Below are 20960 nucleotides of genomic sequence, written 5' to 3' on the forward strand. Positions count from 1 at the left end.
TCCTCGTGAGGACCGTATTGATGTTTTTTTGGAATAATCAAAAATCTAATTTTTTTCAAAAGAAAGTTCACTTTTATTTACGCTCATGCACTGCTAGATTGTACTGAGTCTGTTTGTGGGTTGATCCAACCCTGAGTCCAGCTTCAAGCGAGAAAGCGCATGCCGTGTCTGCATCGCCTCCAGGGCTCGGCGCCAAGAGGCCCCTGATGTGCCTTCTCAATGGTGGGTCTTGAGGGAGGAGTCTCGGAGGAAATAGGAGATGCTCTGGGGATGAGGGCAAAGCGGATGGGACACCCAAGACAGGGTCTGCGAGCTTTCAGGTTTGGCTGAGCCATCAGGCCTGGCTGGCAGAAATGGAGTCTGAGGGGATGAGCATGGAGGGACAGACAGAGGGACAAAGGGAGAGAGAAACAGAGCAAGTCGGAGATGGAGTCAGCACTAAGTTGAGAGTCAGGGAGTGAGAAGATAAGGATGAGAGAGTGAAGAAAGCTGGGTGTGGATGTAACAGACAGAGCTGGAGATGCAGAGTTGGAGGCTGGAGGTGACAGGGTCTGGACCTGTGGTAGGCAGAATAATGGCCCCCCAAAGATGACCACCCTGTGATTCCTGGAAGGTGTGAAATCTGTCGTCCAGGTGGGCCCAACCAATTCATTCCCATGCGCCTTCAAAGGCAGAGAACTTTCTCCTACTGGAAGAGGAAGAGGAAGTTACGGTGGAGATGGGGCAGAAGGACAAGTGAAGAGATTCCAAGTGTGAGATCTGAGGTGTGGGGTCCACATGCAAGAACCGAAGAGCAGCTTCCAGGAGCCAAGGGCGGGTGACCATTAGGTGACAGCCAGCGAAAAGCAGGGGCCTCAGTCCAACTGCAGGGGTGCGATCATGCCAACAACCTGAATGACCTTGGGATTCTTTCCAGAGCCTCCGGGTAAGAGCCAGCTGGCCCACACTTGATTTTGGCCTTGGGAGACCGTGCGCAGAGGACCAGCCGAGCCATCCTGGATCTCCGACCTGGAGATCTGCGAGGGAATCCATTTGCATTGTTTGAAGTTGCTATGTTTGTGGTCATTTGTTGCGGCAGTGAAAGGAAACTAATGCAGCGGCTGAGTGGACAGAAAGGACTGGAGCGACAGTTGGGAGTGGGAGGGTAGACAGGGCTGGAGGTGACAGGGTCGGGAACTGACTGGATGGATTGGGCTGGAGGTGGCAGAGTTGCTCAGTCAGAAGACGGACAGTGTCTGAATAAGGAAACGGAGCCTGGGGTCCTTGGCAAGAGGAGGTGGTGCAGGCAGAGGTCATGCTCAAGGTTAGGGTTGGGGAGACTTGCAACGGCCTGGTCGGCTGAGGCTTGGGGACAGATCCCGAAAGGGGATAGTGCTGCTAGATGTAAGAAAAAAACTTTATTTCCATATGGTGCTTGGGGTGGGGTCTGTTGGTGGGGGTACATGCAAGTGTCCCCCGGTTCCTACCCCTATAGCTGCTGGGAGGGCCTGAGGATGTACAGGAAATGGGTCTTGCGAGGGGGCAGCTTGGCGTGGGAGGAGCTCTGGGTCCCCTCTTCCAGGCTGTCCTCACGAGTCCCCTCACGGAGCCCATCCCGGATGGCCTGCAGGCGGTGTCGCTTCTCGCTGAGCCAGCGGCCACTCTCCTGGGCATCCTGGTGGAACCTCCGCCGTGGCAGCTTCATGATCCAGAAGGCCACTCGGGGATGGGGTTCCTGGTGGAAGCTGTCCTGGGCCTTCGGCACAGGCACCATGGCCTCCTTCTCCTCTATCTTGTGTGCCTGGGGAGAAGGGACAAGGAGACCCTCTGGAGGTCCAAATGACAACCTCAAGATGCTCAGTCCCCACTGGCATATTCAACCCACCTTGCCACCTACAGGACACTTCACTTTGGGAGCTAAAATCTCACTTTGTGGTTTACAAAACTCTTGGGTTTATAAGTGCTTTAGAATTAAAAATACTCTTGAGGTTTATAGAATACGCTGGGATCGAATACAGAGTTTGGAGGTTTCGAAAGCAGTTTGAAATGTACAAAGCACTTCGGGATTAAAAGCTCTTGGCTTTACTAGAGGCTCAAGACCACAATTGCAATGTGTGATCCTTGATTGCATCCTGGATCAAAAACCAAATCAGCTCCCATGGACAGCTTTGGGTCCAGTGGGGACATCTGAATATAGGCTGAATGTTTATTTGGCCCTTGCCATTTGAAGTGTGGGCTGTGGACCAGCGGCATCAGCATCATCTGAGAGCTTCTTAGACATGCAAATTAGCGGGCCCCACCGCTCCCCAGACCTACTGAATCAGAGCCTGCATTTTAACAAGCTGAGGTCTGAGATGCCCTGTAGGAGATTGTTATGGGTTGAATTGTGTTCCCCCGCAAACTCATATGTGGAAGTCCTAACCACAGCACCTCAGAATGTGATCTCATTTGGAAATGGGGTCAGTACAGATTTAATTAGTTAAGATGAGGTCATTAGGGTGGGCCCTGATCTGATACGGCTGGTGTCCTTATGCAAAGGGGAAATTTGGACACAGACATGCACATCGGGAGAACGGCACATGAAGATGAAGGCGGAGATGGGGATGATGCGTCTGCGTGCCAAGGAACGCCGAAGATTGTCAGCAAACCCCCAGAAGGTAGGAGAGGGGCCCGGAACAGATTCTCTCTCACAGCCTCAGAAGGAACCAAACTGTTGACACCTTGATGTTGGACCCCTAGCTTCCAGAACTCTGAGACAATAAGTGTCTGCTATTTAAGCCATCCAGTCTGTGCCACTTTGGGAGGGCACCCCTCAAAAACGAGTATGGCGGCAATCGTTTGCTATCAACGTCAAATTTCTCAGGTGTAAAATGGTACTGTGGTGCCGCGGGAGAATGCGTTATTCTCAGGGGACAGCTGCTGAAGGATTTAGGGGTGAGGCGTCACGATGTTATAATTTACTGTCGTGTGGTTCAAAAAATGAAAAAGTCAAAATAAAGTAAGTGTGGTCAAATGTTAAGTGGTGAATCTAGGTCAGTGGTTCTCGACTGAAGTCTGGAGACAGGTTTTGGGTTGTCACGACTGGCAGAGGTGGGCATGCTTCTTCCATCTAGTGGGTCAAGGCAGGGAGGCTGTCAACAGTGCACATCCTCCAATGCACAGGATGGCCCCCTAATAAGAAAAGATCCAGCCCCAAGAGCCACTGGTGCCAAGTACCAACTCAGCTGACTGATAAGCGTAATGACTTGCCTTTATCTTGCAACATAGGAAATCAAGCCAGGTGCCAGTCACGGAGCACAGACACAAAGTCCCTATTTCTCTATACCTATCAGCAGCTGAGTGGGAAAACCTGCTCTACAAACAGGGGAACACAGATCTACTTATTGTACTATTTTTCCCAACTTTTCTGTAAATTTGAAATTTTTAAAATAAAAAACTGGGGGTATGTGTTGGAGAACCCTATGGGTTTGCCAAGCACTTGGGGGTTCTTAAAACTTTTTAGGATCAAAAAACGTGCACTTGGTGGTTAAAATCACTCAGAGGTTTAGGAAGGGGAGCTGCACAAGCGTTTGGGGTTGATAAATTAAAAATCACACTTGGACGTTTACAAGGGAGAGATTTAGCAAGTACTTTGAGAGAGATTAAAAGGTAGCCTGAGGTTTGCAGACTGCTTTCATAAAAACACACTCTGAGGTTTAGGAAGGTGAAGCTTATCAAACACCTAGAATTAAGAGCACCCTTGAGTTTACAAAACACTTTGGCGCTGACAAACCCTCTGGGGTTTACCAAGCGAGTTGGGATGTGCTCTGAGATTGTAAACCTCATTTCTGACAGCTGGTTAAGTCCCTTTTGACAGATGACAAAACTGAGGCCCAGAAGAGGAAGTCCCACACAGACGGAGTCGGGGAGTCAACTCGTCTTCCCCTCGTCCTAAACAACAGAAAATATTGGGGCTTGGACAATTTTGAGGGGCATGTCTTAACCTTCAGGTCATCGTCCAAGAGCCCTTCTCCCGGCTTGATGGCCGCTACCACCTTCTCGGAGATCAGCACTTCTCCTGTCTTGTTGTCGGTCACCTGTGAGGACGGGAGGAGAGAGTGAGAGCAAAACTACTTTTCTCCTCTGCCCTCTTCCCGACAGATACTGCAGCATGAGGGATGGTGGGGAGACTCCAGGAGGGACTTCCCAGCATAGGCACCTTGTCGATCTGGAGGTGGCTGGAGACAGTGTTGTTCCCCAGCCGGCGATCCTGTTTCTCTTCTTGGTGGTAGTTCCTGGGGAGGCCCCGGAAGTCCATAGGGGCAGAGAAGAAGCTGTCCATGCCCCGCAGCAGATCATCCTGGGGCCAGAGGAGGGACCTGTGAGCTGCTGGACCTCAGGACTCTCCAGGACATCTGCAGCCCTGCCAGGATGCCCTCGAGGCCTGGCTGTATCCCTCCCAACTCCCACCCTCTCCATCCTCTGACCCTCAGGGCCTGACTAGGTCACCCCCCATCTGTCCTGTCTATTCTCTGTCCCATTACCTTCCCATTCCCGTTCCTCGGCTGTCCTACTGTCTCTCTGTTCTGATTTCCCCACTCCAGTCTCTTGTCTCTGTCCATCTCCCTTTCTTCCTCCTATCCCTCTGTCCCTTTGACTCCCTCTCTTCCTGTCTGTCCTTTCTGGCCGCGACCTGTTTCCCACTGTTTCCCTGAACCCCCTCATCCCTCAGTCTCCATCTGCCCCCGTCCCTCTTCTCTGTACCTCTTCTTTCCCCCAAACCCTGCCATCGCTCACTTTCAGGAAAAGCCTGGTGAAGCCTTGCAGTAGGCTCTGGAGGCCCAGAAGACCCGAGGAGCTCTCCGGGACGTCAGCATCGCGGATCGGGGCTGCAGTGGAGGGGGGCACGGAGGCAGAGGGGAGCAGCAGCAGCAGGACCAGTGGAAGCCACATTGCGGGGCGGGCCAGGAGGCTGTGGCACGCGTAGGGTCAGAGTCCCAGCCCCTATCAAGGCCCCGCCCCCTCAGCGGTCAAGCCCCCCCACCCAAGACAATTACCCCTTTGCTACCCCTGGCCCAGGCTCCGCCCCTTGTCCAGGCAACTCCCCCACACCACGCCCATCTTCGCCCTCCCTTTCCTTCCACTCCCATCCCCTACGTCGGGTCCGGCCCCGCTCTTGTGGGCTCTGCCTCATTCACAGGTCTCACTGCTCTCCTTCGCTCACATTCATACCCAGATCTCATCCCTCACCTTCTCCCACGCCCTGCCCCTTCTTCTGGGCCCCGCCTTTATGCTATACCACAGCCCGGTCACCGGACTCTCAGACTCCGGCCATCCACGGACTGTTAAGTCCAGTTTTGGTCTCGAGCCCAGGCCGGACACCTGGAGCGTTGGGTGGGCTCCGCGAGCCTTCGCCTCATCCCCATTATCTGACCACGCCCCCATCTGCTGACCTCACCCACGAGCCCTCTATTGGACGGTCACACCCTTAAGGACAGAGCCACACCTCTATCCTTCGTTAGCCACGCCCCTTAAACCAGCGCCGCGCGGTCACTGCATGGTCACATCCCCATCGTCAGACCACGCCCCTGTCGGTTGACCTCGGCCCTGGAGACCGAGCGTTGCCTGTATTTTCTGATCTTGGCCCTCGCGCCGGAGTCCCGCGCCAATCGCAGGTGGCCACGCCCCTTGACTTAGGACCGCGTCCCCGGGCCTAGGCCACGCCCCTGTGCCCCTGATCTTGCTCCCAGCGCCCTCAGTTCCATTCCTGGCTCCCTCTGCTCGTGAAACGCCTCGAGTCCGAACAGTCCTTCTGGTTCACCCGTTCCTTAGTTTGGTATTTATCTCCGAGAGTTTCTCCGTGTCTCTTCTAGTCTTCTCCAGGAAGAAAGGATTAATGCGCTCAACAGACGGCAACGTGGGGACCCTGAACCCCGAGCCCTCTTCGGTTCCACTAAAAAGCCCCACACTCTCCGGAAACCCTAAATCCAGTCCTTCTCCCTTAGGACTCCAGACTCCAGCCCCCAGCCCCCTCTAGTCCCGTGAGTTTGAAGACCGACCCTCTCATCTTTAAGAGACCCAGGAGGGCCTGCCCTAGGCCCCTCTCCCCTCAGGCACCGACGCTCTCTCCTGGTCCTGGGACAGCGCCACCTCTAGTCCACTAGTGCGTGTGGGTGTGGGAGTGTGCACCTCCAATAAAGTCCTGGTCGTCTTGCCTGCGACCCTTAACTCTGGCGAGGTCACAAAGAAACTGTGTTGTCAAAGAAATCAATCAAAACGCATCCTCACATCTCAAACCTCAAAAACATACTTGGGGCCGAACAGGAAAGATTCTTTTGTGTTCGTATCACTTCCACATCCCCAGCACACTAGAGGGGGGCCAGGGGTCCAGACCCCCAGGCCCAGGAGTCTCGGGTCCCAGCTCTTCCTCCCTCAGACCCAGGAGTCCAGGCCCCCAGACTCCTCCTCCAGGCTAGACTCAGGAATCTTGGCCCTCAGCCCCCTTCTCCCTCAGACCCAGGAGTCCAGACCCCTCGTCTCCTTTTTCAGATCCAGGTTTCCTGGCCCTCATCAACTTCCTCCCTCAGACCCGGGAGTCCAGACCCGCAATCCTCTCTCCTCCTCCAGGGACCCAAGCATCCGAATCCGGACCCAGCTAGACTTCATCTCTCCTTTGCGAAAGCAAAACTCTTCGCTTAAACTGTCACCATCGGATCCCCCTTCCCTCTGTCCGGCGCCCGGGCCCGCCCCCCCTCCGGTCCCTCCCACTTTTCCCAAACAAAGCTCCCGGGCAACTTTCTCCCTCGCAGCGCCCCGCCCGCCCGCGGCTCCCCAGCCCCAGGCCGGGAGGTAGGAAGGCGCCGGCGGGAGTCGGGGATCCTGCTTTGGGGTGTGTGAGTTGGGGTGGGAAGTTACGCGTTCCGAGTGGAGGTGTTTGTGGGACCGACTCCGAATGGCTGGCAGTCCTCTTTTGGCCGGCGGGCCCGAGTTTGCGCTCAGACTAGTCTAAGTGTGGAGTTGGAACTTGCGCTGGAGTCGGGGTGTCTGTTGATGGGTCTGAGTTTGGGAGTGTGCGCAGGGGAGTGGGTGAGGGGCTGGAGACTTTGGCGGGTGTGTGTATTGGGGGGTGAGTTTCTGCGGCGGTCTAGGTTTCAAGTGAGAAACGATCCCGTGCGTGCTTCTGACCGAATTGGTTTGCGGGTGCCATTTGTGGGCTACTGGTCCTCCTCACGGAGAAAGGAGGCCGCCGGGGTGGCAGACGGAGGGCTATGGGTCTTCCTGGATCTTCAGTCTTGTCTCTTCGGAAGTTTGGGGCCTGGGGCGGGAAATTAGGGGAGACTTTTCTTACCCGGCTCCTCTGTGCCTTTGTCTGGCCACATGGGGGAGAGCTGGGCTGGGATTTTGGCCTATGGGGGTCCTGAACGCCGCGGCGCCACTGGGCTCGGCCTGGGGTCTTTGTCTCCGCCGGGACTCCGGGGTCCGAGGGAAGAGGGGGATGGGGCCTGGACTCCGGGGTCCTGGGAAAGCTATGGAAGACGTGGAGCCGCCAGGGAGGCGGGATCTAACTGTATTGGAAAAAGTTTTCCCCTGTGCCCGGCCTCCGGAAAGTCACTGGGAACTTGAGTTGGATCCGAGCCCACGGCGCAGGGGGGGGGGAGGGAAGGGGCGGGGTCTGGGGCCGGAGGGGAGGCGCCCTCGCCGGCCAGCCCCTCCCCTGATGGGGGTTGTGGGAAACTGGGGGAGGGGACGCCTGGGCCCTTTGTTCTGGCTCTCCTGATGGCAGGGCAGCCCTGCCCCCCAGCCTGTGGTTCTCCGGGTCTTTCCTGGTCTCGGCTTGAGTTTCTGCCCTGAGTCTCTGTCCGCCTCTCTCTGGCTTTCTGTCCCCTTCTCTCTGGGTCTCTGACCCACCACACTGAGTCTCTGTCCCCCTCTCTCTGTCTCTCTGACTCCCCACACTGAGTCTCTGTCCCCCTCTCTCTGGGACTCAGTCTTCTCTCTGAGTCTTATCTTCCTCTCTCTGGATCCCCTTCAGCTTTATGAGGGCCTGTGCCCCTCCTCCTTTTTTTCCAGCAGCTGCTGCTCACATCCTACCACCTGTTCTTGGGGTGGGACTGAGAAGATCTCACCCATAACCCCCTTCCAGCGACTAGGCCCTGACTCCTGTCTTCTTTAAATCAGTAATCCATTCCCAAAGGTTTGGCCCTCATGGGCCCTGGGCATTACCTGGGGTCATCAAGATTTCATGACAAGCCAGGCTCCCCTGAAAACACAGAGGGGAACATTCTCACCCTAACTTTCCCCAGAAATCCAGTCCCCTCCTCCCTCAGACCCAGGGGTCCGGGCCCCAGCCCCTCCTCCCTCAGACCCAGCAGTCTGGACTCCCAGCCCTGAAGTCCTTCTGGATGGGTCCAGGGAAACTTGCTGACCTCTGTGTTCCTCCAGGCCCAGATGGGGGAACCCCGGGCTGGGGCCCCCCTAGATGATGGCAGCGGCTGGACAGGAAGTGAGGAAGGAAGTGAGGAGGGCACCGGTGGCAGCGAGGGGGCTGGGGGAGACGGGGGCCCAGATGCAGAGGGTGTCTGGAGTCCGGACATCGAGCAGAGCTTCCAGGAGGCCTTGGCCATCTACCCGCCCTGCGGCCGGCGGAAAATCATCCTGTCCGATGAAGGCAAGATGTATGGTGAGTCCACCCCTCTCTTTTGTCCTAGCCCCCACGGATGAATAATAAAAATAATGACCAACATTTATGGAGCCCTAAACATTGTTGACGTGAAAGCACATGGTATCCTCACAATGACTCAGGTAGGAGCTAGCATCGCCATTTGCACAGAGAAGGAAACTGAGGCACAGATAGGTTACGTGATTTGCCTAAGGTGACAGAGCTAGCATGTGGCAGAGCTGGGATTTGAACTCAGGCAGGCTGGCTCCAAAACCTGTGGTCGTAACTCCTCTCCCATATAGCTGAGGACACCTGCAGCCCAGCTTGCTGCAGACTTCTGGGAACTGTTGCTTCTCTCTTCTTCCCGAGTGTCCTCTGTTGGGAAGTTCTACCAAAGGTCTAACTCTGTTCCATCTTTGACTCTTCAGGTCGGAATGAACTGATTGCCCGCTACATCAAGCTGAGAACGGGGAAGACCCGAACTCGCAAACAGGTCTCAGGACTGACTTGTGGGCTTCTGTGTGGGGCAGGCTTGCCTTCTCAGGGCCAGCCCAGTATGGGCAAGTTCAGGTTCAAGGAGGATCTGGCTTTGTGCTTCTGTCTGTCTTCTGGCTGGTCTGTTAGCATGCGCAGACTGTGCCAATTTTGGTACATTTCTTTTAGCAGTTGTGTTAGAACCAGAGAGTAAGCTTGAGAGACTAAAAGAGACAAAGGGAGAAGGATGCGGAAGGGAAAGGGGACCCGGATGTGCTGGGTCTGGGGAAGATCAGCAGTGTTGGTGAGAAAGGGATAGCCTTTGTGGACATGTCTGTGTCAGCGTGCTCCTGAGACGGCTGGCATGTTCTGTATGTTGTCGTCTTTCACGTTCCAGCAGCTCTGGGGCACCTAAAGGGAGGGAAGGGGGAGGGGACTGAAGGGGCGAGTGGCTGTGGCCTGAATCTGCTTCTCCATCACTCCCTCCAGGTCTCTAGTCACATCCAGGTTTTGGCCCGAAGGAAATCGAGGGAAATCCAGTCCAAGCTCAAGGTAGGGCCCAAGCCAGAGATCCTGAGAGAGGGGGACAGGGACCTTGAGAGAGGGGGACAGGGACCCAGAGAGAGGGGGACAGAGCCCCGGGGGGGGGGGGGGGAGCCCCAGAGAGGGGGGGACAGGGACCCAGAGAGGGGGGGACAGGGACCCAGAGACAGGGGGACAGGGACTTAGAGAAATGGGACAGAGAGACCCGGGGTGGGGGACAGAGACCCAGAGATGGGGCAAGAGTCACACAGAGAAGTAGACAGAGCCGGGGAGCAGAGACCCAAGGTGGGGCTGGTGGCTCAGCAGTGGCTGGAGACTCTGGGTAGGGAGAGATCCGCAGAGAGAGGGGGATGGAGGTTGAGCTTAGCACAGGCCAGCAGGATGGGGCGTGGGGCCTTTCCTGGCTCCTGCTGTCTCCCCTCCCTCTCCTCCTCCCGCGCCTCCTCCTGCTCTCCTGGTGTCCTCCTTGCCTTTTCCCTCTTGTGCTGTGTGGATCTCCTCTTCCTCTCCTTCTGGTTCATCTTCTCATTTCCCAGCCCCTGTGTGGCCTGCCTATTCCTTCCGTGCCCAGAAGCCTTCATTTCCTTCTGGAGATTTTTACATCTCTTTTCTCTTCTTCATCTTCTGGATTTCCTGTTCCCTCTTGGCCGGAGACTCTCACCTTCTACCCTTCTGGGTGTGGGATCTGCATCTTCCTTTGGTTTGGGGATGTGCCTAGAAGTCTCCCCTTCCTTTCTCTCTGCCTAAAAACCTACACTTCCCATCTTGTCTCCACCTTGCTCTTCCCCCTCTGTCCCGTCCAGGCTGGGAAATGTTCGCCGCCTGTTCCCTCTGGGTCTGAAGTTCTCATTTCCTGTTGCCTGCGCATCCGGAAACCTTCACTTCCAGCTCTTTCTTGACCTAGAAACTCTCATTGCTATCTTTTATTCTGGGCTTGGGAACTCCCTTTCCCCTGTAGGGTGGCCCCTCTACTTCCGGCTCCATGTTCATCCTTGCTGCCCCTTCCTCTCGTTCCTCTGCTCAGGGTGATGGGGCTGTAGGAGTTGGGAGGGCAGGAAGTTGGCAGAGTCCGGGCCTCACTTCCTAAGTCGTGTTTTCTTTCCTCCTTTGGCACCCTCCCCCACCCCCACGGGCAGGCCTTGAATGTGGTAAGTCCCCTGCCCATCCTCCCACCCTGTCCCTTACCCCTGACATTCCTGAGGAGGGGCCGGGGCTGTAGCGAGAGGGATTTGGGCCCTCCCCCAACCCTTCGCCTTGACTCCCCAACTCTGCATCTCCCCATGCTGGCCCGACCCCGTCACTGACCCACCCTTGCTGTGTCGACTGGGACTCCCCATTAACATGGACCTCTAACTTTTCCTCCAGGACCAGGTTTCCAAGGACAAGGCTTTCCAGACAATGGCCACCATGTCCTCGGCCCAGCTCATCTCAGCACCTTCCTTGCAGGCCAAACTGGGTCCCGCGGGTCCTCAGGTGGTCTGGGTTGGGGGTTGTGAAGCTCAGGGCTGGAGGGGTGGGGCCGCAGTTTCAACAGAAGAACAATTGACTGACTCCCCTTCTTTTTTTCTTCTCCAGGCCTCTGAGATTTTCCAGTTTTGGCCGGGGGGCTCTGGGCCCCCATGGAATGTTCCAGAGTAAGTACTTTCTCTTCTGGCTCAGTGGCCCCCACCTCCACTCCCCCTAACAGACTTTACTCACCCCATCTTCTGGCTCTCAGCTCCCCTGGGAACATAGATTCTGGAGCTAGGCTATCTGCATCTGAATCCCAAGGAGGAGGCTGGGGTGATGGTCCGCAGAAGAGGACTAGGTCTGAGCTGGGACAGTGAGGAGAGGACAGGGCAGAGAGTCAGGAGAAGGCGGGATGGCGTTGGGGCATGATGCGAGCTGAGAAGGAGGGAGGAGGCAGGGACAGTGAGGGGCTGGCTCGTAACTGGGGTTGGTGGGACAGTGTGCAACCTGGGGGAGGAGCGGGTTTGGGGAAGAAATGAGCTCAGGATGGAACTTGATGAAGTGAGGGGCCTGGAGATCACCCTTGGGGATAGTGGGATCCCATCTAGATTATCTGGGCCTCAGAGGCTCATGGGAAGTGTAGTTTTCAGCCTAGAGAGGAGCTGATGGATCCAGGCGGGGCGTGGGAAGGGTACTGTGGCCGCAGGACAGTGAGGCAGGAGTGTTGAGGGAGTTGCCAGAGAAACAGTGAAGTGACGGGCTCTGAGACAAGAAAGTTCGCTGAGGAGGTGCTGCTGGATGGGGACACAGGGAATGGTCAGAACAAGTGCCTGGGGGCCAAAGGAGCCTCAGGTTTGCAGAGGAAGGGGCTGAGCTGGAAGGAGGGCCCCAGCCACATTCGTGCTCAGGAGTCACAGCTCATGTACTCAGTAGCCATGTGTGGCTGGTGGCACAGATACAGAACATTCCCATCATGGCAGAAAGTTCTGTTGGACAGCACTGCTTTTGATTCTCTTGTGCTGCCGCTCCATCCCGAAACTGGCCTGATATCTCATCTCCAGACCACCGCTCCTTTTCTCCCCACCCTCCCGCCCCTTCAGCCTCCTCTTTCGCTGAATTTCCTATTCTTTGTGCTCTCCCCCCGCTTCTTGAAACCCCCTTTCTCTTCTCTTTCTGCTGTTTTGTGAGAGGTACCAAGATGTCCTCATCGAGACCCCAGGCTTCGTGGTTGGGACTCACGTGGGTTCAAGCTCAGGCTCCACTGTGCCCAGCTGTGTGAATTTGGGGGGCGGGGGTCAGTTGACCCCTGTGTGCTTCAGTTTCCTCCTGTGCAAAACGAGAAGAGCAGTAATCGCACCTACCTCCTAAGCTGTGAGACCTCGATGAATTTGTGCACATAATATGCTGGCCTGGGGTCTGGCATGTCACGCCCCTCAGTAAACATTAGCTAGTACAATTAGCAGCTTTCCATCTTGCTGACCCCCAGCTTCTTTTTCCCTCAGTGTGAAGCCATTCTCGCAGGCACCGTTCTCCTTGTCACTGACTCCCCCATCTACTGACCTCCCAGGTAAGACCCTGCTTTCATCTCCCTTGTCTCCCCTCTCTCTTCAACCCCAACCATCTTTCCATCAACTTGCCATTCATCAGGGGACACATTCTTACTGAGCTCCAGCTCTGAGGCAGGACATGCAGGGTTATGGAAAGATGAGTGGCAGAATTTGTAGTGGTTAAGTGCTTGGCCTCTGTAGCCAAACACACAGAGTCTGTGCTCTGCCACTTGCTAGCCTAAAGCACATTGGAGAGGTATATTAGTCAAGATTCTTTCAGCTGCAAGTGACATTAACCCAAATCAATCCAGATGAACAAAAAAAAAACAAAAAGGAATTTATTAGTTTGGGTAACTGATATCTCAGGAGTTATGGCTTCAGGCATGGTTGGATCCAGGGGCTCAAATGGTAGCATCAAGACTTGCTTGGTTCTGCTTTCCTCTGTGCTGGCTTCATTCCCTGGAAGGCTTTGCCCACCTGGCAGCAGAGATGGCTTCCAGAAGTTCATGCTGATGTAGTCCTAGGAAGTCGTATCAGTGAAAGAGAACTCTCAGGTTCCATAGATTCATCAGTTAGGAATGCTTTTGGCCGCAAGTAACAGAAAGCCCAAGTTAATAGTGCCTTAAATAGTAAAGGCTTTAGTGATTCCGCATCACAAAAAGTCTGGAGGTAGGCTGCTTCTGTGCTGGCTCAGCAGCTCAGCAATATCAGGACCAGTGTCTCTATAGGTCCCTTGTCCTCTGTTTTATTGTTTCAGGATGGCTGTTTTGACTCCAGGCATCATGTCCCAAGCAGACTTGGTCAGGGCCAAAAGCTTTCTCCTCCCAAAGTTCTGTCTTTTTCATTCAGGAAGAAACTCCTTCCCAAAAGTGCCCCCAGCAGATTTTCCCTAACATCTCATTGGCCAGGACTATGGTCCCATGGCCACCTCTAGCTGCAAGGGAGGCTGGGAAAGTGAGTATTTAGCTTGTTCAGCTTCTAAGCAGAGGCAGGCAAGAGAGAACAATGCTTGATATATGCTATAAATGTTAGGAATTTTTATTTTTTTTATTATTTTTTATTTTTTTTAAGGATTGGCACCTGGGCTAACAACTGTTGCTAATCTTTTTTTTTTTTCCTGCTTTATCTCCCCAAAGCCCCCCTGTACACAGTTGTATATCTTAGTTGCATGTCCTTCTAGTTGTGGGATGTGGGACGCCGCCTCAACGTGGCCTGACGAGCGGTGCCATGTCCGCGCCCAGGATCCGAACCCCGGGCCGCCACAGCGGAGCGTGTGAACTAGGAATTTTTATTGTTTGTTTTTCTTTCTCTCTAGGGTACGAGCCCCCCCAAGCCCTCTCACCTCCTGCCCTGCCCCCACCTGCCCCGTCACCCCCAGCCTGGCAGGCTCGGGCCCTGGGCACTGCCCGGTTGCAGCTGGTGGAGTTCTCAGCCTTTGTGGAACCGCCAGATGCAGTAGACTCTGTGAGTGCAATTTCAAGATAGTCACTGTGGGTGTTGTGGGATAGAGAGGGTTATAGGAAGGGAAAGCATAAAGCAGTGATTCTCAAACTTTAGCATGAATCAGAATAACATGGCGGGCTCGTTAAAACACAGATTCCTGGGCCCCACTCTCAGAATTTCTGATTCAGTAGGTCTGGTGTGGGTCTGGTGAGAATTTGGATTTCCAACAAACTCCTAGGTGATGTTGATGCTGCTGGTCCAGGGACCAGACTTTGAAAACTACCAGCATAAAGGAACTGGAAGATCATGGGGTTACAGGTTGGGAAGATCAGAGAAACTCCCCAGGGCATCGTTCATTCATTCATTAAACATTTTTGAGTGCCTACTGTGCATCAGGCTTTGTGGTGGATACTGGGAACCTGGAAAAACACATCTTATTTCTAGGTTTGAGCTTTCCCTGGCCTAGGATGGGTGGAGACAGATGCCATAATAGTCAGGGTGGGCTGACTGTTAGAAATAACCCCAAAACTCAGGGACTGCACATCACAGAAGTTTCTCACTCATGTAACATTTCAATGTGGGTGTCCAGCAGGAGCCTTCCACATAGTGATTTGGGAAAATTGGGCATCTTGCATTTGGTGGCTCTGCCATTTTCTAGGGCATCAGAATCTACTGCTGGATTGATTCTCTGCATCTGGCTGGCAGATGGTGGAAGGGAGAGAGTCAATAACTGTGCAGCAGGTTTTATGGGTCTGGCTTGGAAGTGGCAACCATCAGATCTGCTCACATCTCATTGGCCAGAACTTAGTCATGTGGTCATACCTAACTGCAAAGGAGCCTGGGAAATGTAGTTTAGCTGTGTGAAAGGGAACTGGGGTTGGTGAACACATGGCAGTCTCTGCCACAGCCACATAAACACCAGTTGCTGCATATAGTGGTCCTGGTAAAACCCAAGTAAGATCAGCTTAAAGCCCTCCCGTCTCACTTGGAGCGAAAGCTGAAGTCCTTTCAGTTGCCCACATGGCTCTGCACCATCTGACCTCTGGTCCTGTTCTGCCCTTACCTCCTGCCCTCTCACCCTGGCTTACTCTGGTCTGACCACACTGGCCTCCATGCCCTTTCTCAAACATGCCAGGCCCACTCCTGCCTCAGGGCCTTTGCATCTGCTGTTCCTGCCACCTGGAATGTGCTTTCCCCAGATGTCCCCACTCTCTCTCTCCATTCATTCAGACCTTTGCTTGATTTTATCTTCTCAGATTGGCTTTCCCAAACCACCTTACAAAAGATACCAGCTGCTATCACTCTTGACCCCCTTACCATGCTTTAGTGGGATTTTTTCCCATAGGATACATCGCTCTCTGAAATTCGTATTACCCATGGGATGATTTTTGAAATTTTCTGTCTCTGCCCGTGGACTGTGAGCTCCATAAAGTCAGGGACTTTACCTTGTAGCCCTGGGACCCAAAGTAGTGCTTGCATACAGTAGGTCTCTTGATAGATGTTTGTTGAATAATGAGTATGCTCTGAGATAGGGGAAGCTCAAGTTTTTGTGGGTGTCCAGAGGAGTAATTCTGCCTGGGGAGTCAGTGAAGGCTTCCCTGAGATGACAACATTTGAGTTGGGCTTTGAGGGTTATGTAGGAGTTTGTCATGTGTAGAACTGCATGTTTCAGGTATAGAGATGGAAACAGCATCAAGTTTTCAGAGAAACAAATAATTGAATGTGGTGGGAGCTGGTGAGGCTGCAGATAGGCGGGGAGGTGCCTGTTCTGGAGGAACATTGCCAAGGTGAGGGACCCAGACTTTCTCCTGAGGGTGATGAGGACCCATGGAAAAGGTAGGGTAGAGAGATCCTATCTGATTTTGATCTAAGGGAGGCTTCTAGGAAGAGGCAGAGTTGGATGGACTTGGGTCTGGAAAGATGGAGGGAAGATTTGTATTAAGAGAAGATGGGGAAGATTTTCAGGTTACGGATAAGAAGTGATAAGAATGCGAATCGATAGGAAGTCTCGTTGTGGGCTGTGTGGATTCTCATCCGTCCATCTATATACCCACTGATGGAACATCCATTGATCGAACATTCATGTATTCAGTTCAGGGCCAGGTTGAGGGGGTGTGGGCTTTGTCCTGAGGGCACTGGGGAGCCATGGGAGGATTATGAGCAGAGGAGGGCCAGGGTCAGCTGTGGAGCTATTTGAGCAATGAACTAGAGAGGAAAGACTGGAGGCTGGGAGGCCAGCGAGGAGGCTGGGGTGACAGTGGGAGAAGACAGAGCTGTGGGGATGGAGAGTAGGGGACAGGGCAGAGATCTGGTCAGTAGAGACAGGGCTGGGGGACTGAGGTACTGTGGGAGTGAAAGGGCAGAAGGGAGTAGGGGCAGTGCCTGGAAGTCAGGCCCAGTGTCTGGGTGGACAGTGTGGAACAGCTCGCGGAGGAGCTGTGCGAGTGGTGACAGGGGTGTGGGACAAGCTTGGGCGTCGAGGGCCGGGGGTCCAGCCCATCTCCCGCCCCTCATCCACGGCTGACCTTCCTCAGTACCAGAGGCACCTGTTCGTACACATCAGCCAGCACTGCCCCAGCCCTGGAGCGCCCCCCCTCGAGAGTGTGGATGTCCGGCAGATCTATGACAAATTCCCGGAGAAAAAGGGTGGTCTGCGGGAGCTGTATGATCGCGGGCCCCCCCCACGCCTTCTTCCTGGTCAAGTTCTGGGTGAGTTCCGCCACCAAAAACAAAAAGGGCTCCTAAATCACGTGGCCTCCCAGCAAAGGCCTTGGACTCTAAGGGAGACAGTCTCGGGACCAGCCAGGTCAGCCTGGACCTTCCCATCCTCGTGGCTCAGTGTCAGCCCCCTTTGCAACAAGGAGGAGCACCTTTGAACAACGAGGAGTTTTGCCCCCAGGGCAGGATGGCTGGGACCATTGCAGGCCTAGGCCTAGGACTCTGACTTGCCGGATCCCACTAGACTTTGCCACACCCAGAGGTGTGACTGATATGGCCCTGGGGATTGGCCTGCAACATTTCAGACTTCCCTGTGCCCCACCTGACCACACCAAGCCTTGTTGCTAAGGAATGGCTCCCTCCCCTTAGCAATGGAGTCCTGAAGAGTTTGGTCCCCAGAGGACAAGGCTTCGCTGGTTCCATCAGACTCTTGCTGGAGAATGTCTGGCCTGGAGGAAGCGGTGGAAGGACCCAAGGAGTGGTTTCGTGAAATCTTGTATTTATCTAACAACCATTTATTGAGTACTTACTACATATAGGCCCAAGGCCAGGTGCTACGTATATAATTGTGAATAAGAGGGCTGACCCTGGGTCTCTCTTAGGCCTGTTTGGTTTCATGTCCAGTACAATGAGTGATGCTATGGGGGTTCAGTAAATGCAGTGAAGGTTTAGGGGGTGTAACTCTTGTGGTAACCAGGGCCATGGCGAGACTTCCCGAGAAGGAAGTCTGCTGAAGGCTTTTTGCTGGGTCCATAGCTACCACGCTTCTAAAGTGTTCTAGCGTGTGAGGTGGGGGCCCGAGATGGCTCTGGGATGCGCTGCTGAGGTCTTAGGCATCGTGAGGGTTTAAGACAGCCTCACCAGGTTGCAGGTCTGGAGAGTTCTAGACCCTTAGGAAGCCCAGCGTCTGAACGGATGCAGGGGAGTGGCTGGGAAGGTCTTTGGATTTGTCTGGCTTCCCGAGGCCCTGTTGCCAGGGTGATGGATGGCGTCAGGCCTCTGAGGAGAGGACTAAACCACCCCAGAGAGTGCCCTGGTCAAGTTAGCAGCTAACGTTAGAAAGAGGAAGAGACGTGCCTCCCAAGAAGATGACCAATGGGCTCGGACCACAGGTGTGATGAGGTCCTAGGCTTCGTTAGGCTCCACTTGGCCTAATGGACTGTCTGCCCACCTGGCCACTGGGGTCCTAGAGGGGTCTGACTTCTGAGAATCAGCTGAAAGGGCCCAGGAGAGTGTTCTGGGGAAGGGTCAGTCTTCCCTAGACCCCGCCAGGCTGCCAGGAATAGCCACTTGCCTTAGCAGCGGGGGTTGTGAGGGGCTCCCAGGGAGAGCCTCGGTTGCTAGGGAGTAACTGCTTCCTTGGTAACCAGCCCCTTGGAAGGGGCTGAGCTCTTGAGTTGGGGGCTTCTGGATAAAAAAGTTGAGTTTCAGGGCTCCTTTGGTGGGAGGAGTGGGGGCTGCTGGGGAGGGAGGGCCAGGACCATTTTGGGGACGTAGACTTCTCCAACGCTGATGGAAGGGTGGGTCTTCTCCAGAAACCAGCCCGTGGAGAGGTGGGGACTTGGAGCGCCGAGGAGGAGACGGGGGCACCTGCCGGGTGATGGGAGGCACCAGGGCGTGGGGCAGAGTTCCCACTGTTTCTAAGGAATGTCTCCTCCAGCTCACCTGTGCCTCCCCATCCCTCAGGCGGACCTGAACTGGGGCCCGAGTGGTGAGGAGGTGGGGGCCGGCGGCAGCAGCGGCGGCTTCTATGGAGTGAGCAGCCAGTACGAGAGCCTGGAGCACATGACCCTCACCTGTTCCTCCAAGGTCTGCTCCTTTGGCAAGCAGGTGGTGGAGAAGGTGGAGGTGAGGCTGGACGGGTGGAGCTCTGGGCGGCTGAGCACCCAGCCACCTGCCATTTTGAGGGTGCAGACGAAATGGACCAGCAGCCGCGACAGCTCAGGCATTTGGGGGTCTGCATGCTGGGGTGGCGGGCGTCCTAGCCTCTTTGGGGGTTTAATGCATGGCCTTAGAGGTAATATGGAGTTCCAAAGCCACATGTAGGGGTCACTTTGGGGATACGAAAGTAATGTGTGGGACAGAGATTTAGAGTCGCCAAGATTCAAAAGATCCTTATGGATCTGGAGGAGTCCACGGTGCAAGGAGGTTCCGGGTCACATTTAGCGGTTGCTGAGGACTCGAGGGAACTTGAGTTCGGAGGTCATACCGAGTTTGGAGATCTCACGGAGGGGTCTTTGGAGGGTTTGGGTATCTGAGGGGCTGGAGGTCAGAGGAATTTGGGGGTCACTGAAGGTTCAGAGCATGGCTTTGAGGGGCGGGAGAGGTCCCTGGTTTATAGGCTTAGTGATCTTTTTTTTTTTTTGAGGAAGATTAGCCCTGAGCTAACATCCACCATGAATCCTCCTCTTTTTGCTGAGGAAGATTGGCCCTGAGCTAACATCTGTGCCCATCTTCCTCTATTTTATATGTGGGACGCCTGCCACAGCATGGCTCGATAAGTGGTGCATGGGTCCACGCCTGGGATCTGAACCTTCAAAGCCCGGGCCGCCAAAGCAGTGTGTACGAACCTAACCACTATACCACCAGGCCGGCCTGGCACAGTGATCTTGAGTTGGATACTTGAGGGTGCAGGGTCCCATCTCTGGTCACTGTGGATGGGGCAATGGAGGGAAGATGGCAGTGGGGAGTGGAGGCATGGAGCGTGGCTCGGTCCCTGGGCGACCCCTGTGTCTCTCAGTCACTGTCCTCCCCACTCCCCGTCCCCCGGCTCAGACGGAGCGTGCCCAGCTGGAGGACGGGAGGTTCGTGTACCGCCTGCTGCGCTCGCCCATGTGCGAGTACCTGGTGAATTTCTTGCACAAGCTGCGGCAGCTGCCCGAGCGCTATATGATGAACAGCGTCCTGGAGAACTTCACCATCCTCCAGGTGATGCCCTGGGGCTGGGCCGGGGCAGGGGCCCCGATGTGGAGGGGAGTGCCCACAACAGACCCTCAGCCCGGGGACCCTTTTGCCTGGGGAACTGACACAGTGGAGACCCCACAATAGACCTTTACCTCTTTACCCAGGGGACCCCTTCACGCAGGGAACTGATGTGGGGGGGACTCCACAGCTCTCTCATCTAAGGAGATCCCCCCTTCACTGGGGAAACTGACCTGGAGGACACCCCACAGTGGGTCCTCAGCTTAGGGGACCCCCTTCATGCGGAGCCTAACTTTAGCCCAGGGAACATGATATGGTGGGATCCTCTTTAACTCTGGGGGATGTGATGTGGTGGGGACTCCTTTGACCCTGTAACATGATACATCATCTGATTTGAGGTCCCTCCTTGCCGACCCTCAAATGGGGAACCTGACATGTTGGGCATCCCCTCTACTTGGGGAATGCGACATGGTGGGGACCCCTTTCCTGGGTAACCCGTGATGCCCTGCTCTGCCCTCCAAGCATCACCCCCTTCTCCTGGCCTCCTTGGCAGGTGGTGACCAACAGGGACACCCAGGAGCTGCTGCTCTGCACTGCCTACGTCTTTGAGGTCTCCACCAGCGAGCGGGGCGCCCAGCACCACATCTACCGCCTGGTCAGGGACTGAAGGGGCACCCCCAGAGTGGCCCACTCCTGGAATACCCTCCCCCCAGGAAGGACCTCCAGCTTTCCTCATGCTTATTCGGGGAGGGGGCTGCTCCCTGCTAGAGGGGACCTTCAAAGCTGGGTGGCGAGTTGACCCAGCTGGGACTGAGAGGAAAGGACGCATCCTGATATTGGGACCGCACAGGGGCATCTGAAAGGACAGATCACTCCAGAGCATCAGGGACTGGGGACCGGAATGAGACAACTCTCACTACAGCACTGGGTTCTCAGTCTCTACCAGGAGGCACCCTCCTCCCTCTCTTCCGGATGTTTCGGAGGGTCCTTGTACACATTGGCTTGTCCCTCTCTCTGTTTCTCAGCCCCCCTTTCCCCAATCTGCCTCTCCTTACCACCCTATCCTGTGACCCTAATATCGAATATTGAAGGTTAACCCTTTCTGTGCAGGAGCAGAGCCAGGTGGGCCCTGGAAATACGTTTTTTTTTAATATAACAAGAGATATTTATAAGTGGGTGTTAGGGTCGTGACTTTTTCTCAGCTGGGCAAGCAGTGGGGTGAGGCTTTTAAATCTCATCCCCTCTTC

At 54.9% G+C, this 20960-nt stretch overlaps 2 protein-coding genes across 4 annotated transcripts; one reads left to right on the forward strand and one right to left on the reverse strand.

The window, feature by feature from the left end:
* Positions 1-1384: 1384 nt before the first annotated feature.
* Positions 1385-7542, reverse strand: DKKL1 (dickkopf like acrosomal protein 1). Of its 3 annotated transcripts, none has more exons than XM_046683506.1 (5): positions 7307-7542; positions 4756-4930; positions 4178-4318; positions 3963-4055; positions 1385-1780 (listed from the first exon to the last, which is right to left on the reverse strand). In XM_046683506.1, exons 2-5 carry the CDS (start codon positions 4909-4911, stop codon positions 1469-1471), a joined length of 702 nt encoding a protein of 233 aa, XP_046539462.1. In that variant the 5' UTR covers positions 4912-4930; positions 7307-7542; the 3' UTR covers positions 1385-1468. The 3 variants fall into 3 exon arrangements, with proteins under 3 accessions (XP_046539462.1, XP_046539461.1, XP_046539459.1); XM_046683505.1 differs by lacking the exon at positions 7307-7542 and adding an exon at positions 5258-5357; XM_046683503.1 differs by lacking the exon at positions 7307-7542 and adding an exon at positions 5209-5350.
* Positions 6739-20959, forward strand: TEAD2 (TEA domain transcription factor 2). The gene is given in 14 exon segments (XM_046683498.1): positions 6739-6807; positions 8401-8638; positions 9046-9110; positions 9581-9643; positions 10771-10782; positions 11000-11107; positions 11210-11268; positions 12586-12650; positions 13946-14094; positions 16608-16745; positions 16747-16782; positions 18478-18639; positions 19567-19719; positions 20267-20959. Coding segments are annotated over 13 exon segments (1356 nt in total). The 5' UTR covers positions 6739-6807; positions 8401-8406; the 3' UTR covers positions 20381-20959.
* The last annotated feature ends 1 nt before the right edge of the window (position 20960 follows it).

Source organism: Equus quagga, chromosome 13 (assembly GCF_021613505.1).
Source record: "Equus quagga isolate Etosha38 chromosome 13, UCLA_HA_Equagga_1.0, whole genome shotgun sequence".
Taxonomy (NCBI): Eukaryota; Metazoa; Chordata; class Mammalia; order Perissodactyla; family Equidae; genus Equus; species Equus quagga.

Bases quoted from the DNA above. Each gene is read 5' to 3' on its own strand.
- DKKL1 (XM_046683506.1), bottom strand. From the start codon at position 4,911: ATGTGGCTTCCACTGGTCCTGCTGCTGCTGCTCCCCTCTGCCTCCGTG. The intron at 4,319-4,755 runs GTGAGCGATGGC...CTCTGGCCCCAG, and splicing joins TCACCAGGCTTTTCCTGAAA to GATGATCTGCTGCGGGGCAT. The intron at 1,781-3,962 runs GTTAAGACATGC...CCTTCTCCCCAG, and splicing joins TCTTGGACGATGACCTGAAG to GCACACAAGATAGAGGAGAA.